The 7148-nt window shown below is 32.5% G+C and overlaps 1 protein-coding gene across 1 annotated transcript; it reads left to right on the top strand.

Moving 5' to 3' along the window:
• Positions 1 to 230: 230 nt before the first annotated feature.
• LOC111510968 (uncharacterized) lies at positions 231 to 3926 on the top strand. Its single transcript, XM_074174005.1, has 3 exons — positions 231 to 402; positions 2823 to 3058; positions 3825 to 3926. Exons 1-3 carry the CDS (start codon positions 268 to 270, stop codon positions 3853 to 3855), a joined length of 402 nt encoding a protein of 133 aa, XP_074030106.1. The 5' UTR covers positions 231 to 267; the 3' UTR covers positions 3856 to 3926.
• The last annotated feature ends 3222 nt before the right edge of the window (positions 3927 to 7148 follow it).

Raw genomic sequence — 7148 nt, 5'->3', positions numbered from 1 at the left:
ATAATTATTCTCAGTTGAATTATGCAGATTGTCTGAACACATCAAATTCACACAATGGAGATAAATTAAACGGTGAATTCAATGAATTGTTCAAAAAAACATTCAATCATAAGACTATTCTAAGAAGCAATTTCCCACAGCTATCATATGGGATATTTCAATACCATGGTTCCGTCATCAATTTTTTTAAACCAGTTTATTCAGTTTTGCATTCTCAGATCAGTATATAATTCCGAAGTTACTTAACGATTGCAGTCAGTGGGCAAGATGTTGGTCCCAGTGATACTTTTCTTACTTGCAAGTTCTATTTTTGATGTACAGTGCCAAAATAATGATGTGGATTCACAAAAGCAATTGCCGAGACTGATTTCGGCGCTTGATGCTTCAACTGGAAACGACAAGGTACGTAAAGATAGAACAACTGCATTATTCAGCTGAATGAAAGAAACACATTTTGAAATTTGAAACTATAGGTGTGAGTCTTGATTAAATAAAAAATAGGAGCAGTATGAAATAGAAAAAGATATTTTTCAATCCGTTTTGTAATTATTCTTTAATAAATAAGATCCTTTCCAATATCATTTTCAATTATAAAAATTATGTAACAAAATTGCTGTGATATCAAACACGAGTTCTTCATTTGTTCATCAGACGATACGGAACTCAGAAATAATAAATTTTAGAACACTATTTTTCTATTGGTACGATGATAGTCAGCTGGTTGGGGAAATCCACTGGTGAAATCACTGATATAGTGTTGACGATATATGATTTGAAAAATTGTACCTATTAGATCATCATGATGAATATCATATGTCAATCAATACCCCATCAAATGAGAATAAATTTGTTATAATTTTGACATGTTCAATGACCCAATTGACTGCATATCAGAAAACATGAACAAATGTGTATATGAAAGAAAACTACCTGAATTTTCATATTGAGAATCTTCTTCAAAATTATTTTGAATATTTCAAAAACCCGAAATGTCTTTCTCAAAATATGAATTTGTAACATTGAAAATAAACCAAAAATTACTAAGATATGATTGAAAGTTTAGAATTATCCACGCGGTTGGATGTTCAATATAATTAACCTGAAAAATTTAACTTATTTCCAAATTTACCCTTCTGAAGGTTTCTTTGAAATTGAGTAAAAGTATTGACTGCACTCTCCTATTTTTCCAACTCCAGAAAAATTTGATAGTTTGCCAATTCAACGTTTTATTCCAAGTATTTGTTGTCAATTATCAGCTAGAAATTGATTTTCGACAAGAAAAATTTCGATTCACAGGTCTTCAACAGTATTCAGATCTAACTCTTCATTGAATGAAAATGCGTTCACCAACTTGATACTACGGATAATGGAATTATGGAGATGATTCCAAATGAGCACTGCTGAAGTCTACTTCATCTCTTGAAAACGTCAACTTGCTTGGTGAAACGCGCGCTGAGTAAGGTGTTGCAGTTCTGGAATTTGGGAGTGGTGATTGTTATGAGTTTATTTTATGCCAGAGCTTCCAATTACTGTTTTCACTGGATTGATTCGTAAGAAGTCGATTATATTTATAAGAGGAACAAACAGGGTGCTCAATATTTCATATTATTCAAAGGTTGATAGATGCAACTCATAATGGTATTTTGAATATGGCATCAAAGTTTTGAGTTTTTCTTGCTTCTTGTGAGCCATTTGACTCATCCATTTCTTTGATCCTTCGGAAAATACTAATGCAGTCGAGGGCTTATGGCATTTTTCCTTCCAGCCTTTCATGACACCAACTTCAACAAATTTGTTTTGTATACTTTCGGGTACAGATTTTATGTTTGATGTCTTTTACATTCGTTTTGACATGAATTGTTTTGAAACTAGAGCCCAAAAATAAATCATCCGTGATCCAAAGGCAGACATAGTTGTTTCGACCCTCAGTAGACCTCATCAGTGTTGCCCTCACGAAAACGTCATCCATAGCCACCACAGAAGAATTAAATCACGAATATCAAAGATAACAAGTAGGGAGATGGTCCCTGGAAGCTATACTTAACATATTTTCAATAACTTTTCGTGACACTAATATGCAGTGCAACTTGTTGCCATGTTTGGGATTGATTTTCAAATATACAAAGTGTCAAATGTAGCATATCAAAACTACGTTTTATCAAATGGATCTCGTCCATTTCGTTTTTGAATTCTGCGATAAATTCTAAGAGGACTTTCATTGAGGTTATCTATATCTGAACTGTGTCTCTGTACTGAAGCAGTCGTAAGAGAATAGGTTTCTGGATTTCGGTTGAAAAGTACCCTCGAGACATTCTTCCATTCAATTCGGTTCCCTTACAGAATGTTTCGAGTTTTGTACATAGATAACAGGTCAAATCAGTTCAGTCTTGAACATCAATATCTTCGTTTCTTCAAAGGAATACTCTATATATTGGGGCTATATGATGAATGTTTTCTAATTTCCTTCCGCATGATATATATGATTGAGGATATAACTTTGTTATATGGTTGTATGGTTGTGAGGTTGTAAATTTGAAATCAATGTCGAAATTTATCCGTTTGATATTTACATTCATATTTCAATATTGAAACTTTCTTCAACTGACATGGAGGTAATGAAAATATTTCAATTACTTAGTTTATCCCAACATATTTATCTGATATGAGTACAATATCGGTATTTTTTCAACCAATGTTTAGAGTGCGTGTCATTTAGTTCATATAGAAAAAAAATAACAATTTGGGGATATGAATGAAATCTATGGTTAGTTAGTAGAAAGAGTCGGTCAATTAGAACTATGGAATATAATATTATTTTTCAGAGTTCAGTTTCAAAAATACCTGCTGAGAATGATGGAATAGAGAGAGTCATTGAAACCAGTGGTGAATCACGCCCAAAAAGATCTCCTGGTGGTGGTGGTGGATGTAATAGATGCGGATTCAACCCTGGTGGTGGTGGTGGTGGTGGTGGTGGAGGTCATGGCTTTGGAGGAGGTGGCGGTGGTGGAGGTTCTTGGAGTAAATCTTCTTCTTCTGCTTCGAGTGGAAGCTGGGGCGGGTGAGTTTTCCATTTGTTCACGAACACCCAAGTAGTTTCAAATATAACCAAAGTATTTTCACTGGAACATTTTGGGCAGTAGGTATTGAGCGGGTCTGATATTGTTTGTCGTCATTGGTTTTAATTTGTCTGTAGTAATTATGCATTGCATCATACAACATATGTGAGTGATAATGCTGTTCGAAATAATGTTTTCGATCTGAAGACGATACGGAATAAATGTATGAAACAATTTTTCATAGTAATTCGAACGCAGTGATGATGATGGTGATGAAAAATCTAAATACAAAAAGTATGCTAAAAACTTGGAAATGGATTTCAAAGAAGTAATGTCGAAAGAGAGATTTCTCACGACAACAAAAAGATCAGAACGCTAAAAACTGTTATACAAATATACATCAGGTATGGCTCTTCAGTCTGCTTGGCCTTCCTGACTGTTAGATTCATGATCATTTTCGTCATTGAATATAACGTATATTATGAAGAGTTATAGGATTTTGATAACATAACTTTTCCATAGATAACTAATTTTAATGATTTTCGATGGTTGATTTTTCAATTTCTGAAGAAAAAAATTCACGTTACCGTGAATAGAAAACTAAAAACAATGAATAATATCAGTTATGATTGATTTTATCTTCCTATTGGATAGTGACGAAGAGTATCAATCCCTATAATAATTGATATATTTTTTTTTGTCTAACTCTATTTTCATTTTATTTTTCTGACGTTTTCATTTTGATTTGTTTTTTTTATCAATTTTCAGAGGCGGCGGAAAATACCATGGCCGAAAATGAATCTTCCTTCAGTAGTTTGAATGATGATCAACTATAAACAACGTATAAGTAATAAAGCATTTTGAAATACTCACTAGATTTTCAATTAGAAACAGAAAACAGCACTACCCGCAAAACTCCGTTTTAAAAAATGTTCTTGAAAGAATATTCTGGCTTTATCTTATTCAAATTTGGAGTTGTCTGGCTTAATGATCTTCTTCGAATTCATTGTTCAGATCACTCTCTACTGTTAAATGAGTACTTTATTTTGTTTTGGACATATTTTTCTAACATTATGTACAGTAAATGATAATTCAATGCATCTGGCCAAGGTGATGTGTCTACTATATGTGAGATGATACAAATGACATGCTTTCACAGCACAAAATAATAACTGAGATGTCTTAAGTTAATAATGACACTTTCACTTCGAACTATTGATTTACAGTCGAACTGGGTCAGAGTAAGCTTTTTTTCTAGAAAAAAGAAACATATTTGTTCAGCTTATATTTTATACAGACAGTATGAATTCATTCGATAAATACATCCAGTTGTGTAGCAAAAACAGTTAATACAATTTTCATCTACATTGAAAGATATATCAACAACAAATTGTGTACCATAAATCCTGCTATGGGTTTTACTTGAATCATTTATGAAAAGCAGAAAATAAGACCATTCACGCTGCCTCGAGGGACACCTGTTTTATGTTACGTTGACGTGACACACACCGTTTCTGGTTTTAATTCAGAGATATTTCCTGAGACGTTGATTTTGGGAAATTCCAGTTAGAATATATTTCAGCTATTGCTTTCAAAATCCCCGAGAGCTGAAAACATAGGCTCACAAACATTTTAGTATTGCTGAAATTTTTAGAAATACAAGAATATAGTTCAAAAACAAATGTAGTATTTACCAAACTGAAGATATTCGTTATCAGATTAATGTATGCTAAGACAATTATCATCTCCACTCTCGAAAGAAAACACTTAAAAATATCAAATTCACGAAATCAGATATATCAGTGCAGAAATGATGATATAATCTTAAGTGAATAAATCGATCGGACACCAAAACTGGATCGCACCAAAACTGTACAACCGGTAGCCTTTATCTGTCTAGTCAATATCCGAAAAAATCATTTTCAGGAAAAATATCATGAATTGCACATCAGACAATGGTCGTTACTCATCCTTTAAAATTATTGATTCCTAACTTTAAACTATAAATCACCGATATAAATGATATTCTTTATAAATATTTCAATTCAGATCATATCCGAAAGATTCACGCAAATCTCCATTTACAAGATTCAGAATCATGACAGTTCCTTCAATGTTTATTCGTCAGTGTCTTTTAGAAATTCACAAAATATGTATTTAAATAAATAATATATACCAAAATGACAATTATAATACCAGGCATGAAGACTCCTTTTGAATAAGAGGTTCAGTAGTTTTATTTGTATAATTACGAATCAGTTGGGAAATGACGGTGTTATCTGTAAGAAGCTAGAAAGCTTTCATTGAAAAACGTTACCTAAACCCTAGAAACCAGAACTTAGAATTTCTCAACTCTGCATTATGGCGAAAAAAAAAATTTCCTTGGTTATATGATAACCCAAGGCAGCTATGAATTGTTGCATGTCAAATTGAAACGGTACAGTTTCCATGTTGAATACGCGATGTCGATGATAAGCGCGCAACATCTACTTAGGCCATGAAAACGTTTGTCGGCGTTTCCATGACCATCAAACACTGTACAATGATTATTATTATTGCTGTCAGTTTGCCAAATGCGGTTTCAATTCAAATTTAGATGTCATTTTGAAGAAGTGAAATTAGTGAAAATTCAAGTGACGATGATTTAGAGATGATATGTACCCCGCCTGAAGTTAGAGTGGTGGCAGCTAGTACAAGTGGTGATTTATTGCCAGAAAAATCAAAGAGACTGTACATGAATGCATATAACCAACTGAAAACATGGTGTGAAGAAAGGAAAGTTGCTAAAGTAACAGAAAATGTTTTATTAGCGTATTTCAAAGAGAAATCTGAAAGCAAAAAGTATCGACATTGTGGGCAAATTATTCCATGCTAAAATCGACACTTGCAATAAAAGAAAATATTGACATTTCAAAGTTTTTTAAGCTTGTAGCATTTTTAAAACGAAAAAACAGTAATTATAAACCTAAGAAATCAAAAGTATTCACAAAGGAAGAAATTGACAAATTTATAGTTGAAGCTCCTGATGATTAATATTTATCAAAAAAGGTGTACTTTTTTATTATTAGATTGTGTTTAATTTTTTAATGTAATGATATTCAGGTGTACTTTTTTATTATTAGATTGTGTTTAATTTTTTAATGTAATGATATTCAGGCTGTTATGGTAATTGGTGTTGCTGGTGCCTGCAGAACAGATGAATTATGCAATATGCTCCTAGACGATTTAGATGTTTGCGTTTGCGATGATATTATCATAATAAATTATCTTAATTTAAAGAACAGAACATCAAGAAAGTTTGTTGTTATTGAGCTACAATGGGCTAATGTTATTAAAAAATACTTATCTAATAGGCCAACTGACATTAAAAAACTATTTATTTTATACCGTAAAGGTAAACATATTAAACAAAATATTGGGCACAATACTTTCAGTAAAGTACCATATGTTGTGGCTAATTATCTCAAATTAGAAAATCTTGAGTGTTATACTGGTCATTCTCTAAGACGTAGCTCGGCAACACTTCTCGCAGAAAACGGAGCAGACTTACTAAGCATGAAACGGCACGGTGGGTGGAAGTCGGCTGCAGTGGCTGAAGGATATATTGAGGAATCAATAGCTGATAAAAAGAGACTCGCCGAATTAGTGCAAACATGTAATTTACCCAATAAAGCTTCAAATGTAACTTCTTCTGCAAGTCAAGATGCTGTCTTAGAAAACGTCCATTTTGAAGATAATTTAGTGGAAAAAGGTGATGAATGCCTTCAAAATACGAGGATTGTTCGTAACACAGAAGTGAATTCACCTGGTCCAAATGTTAGTTCCATTAATACAGGAAATGCTGGAATACACATGATTTGTCACAATTGTACAATTAATTATAATTTCAAATAATTTTCAAGCATATTTCCAATGTTCAATTTCCTACTTCTAGTTGATAATTAAGTTAACAAAAGTTTCTGTGAATACCTTCAAAATTATAGAATTGTTCTCATTATTTACCAAGGTGTTTTTTTATTATCATTATTTACCAAGGGTGACAAATATTAATTCTCGTTAGGGGAATGGAGTAAATAATAGCAATTTCTCAGG

Source organism: Leptinotarsa decemlineata, unplaced genomic scaffold, assembly GCF_025532065.1.
Source record: "Leptinotarsa decemlineata unplaced genomic scaffold, Ldec_3_MD MMD2_tig00000505_RagTag_RagTag, whole genome shotgun sequence".
NCBI classification, from domain to species: Eukaryota; Metazoa; Arthropoda; class Insecta; order Coleoptera; family Chrysomelidae; genus Leptinotarsa; species Leptinotarsa decemlineata.
This window is presented reverse-complemented; position numbering and strand designations above follow the sequence as displayed.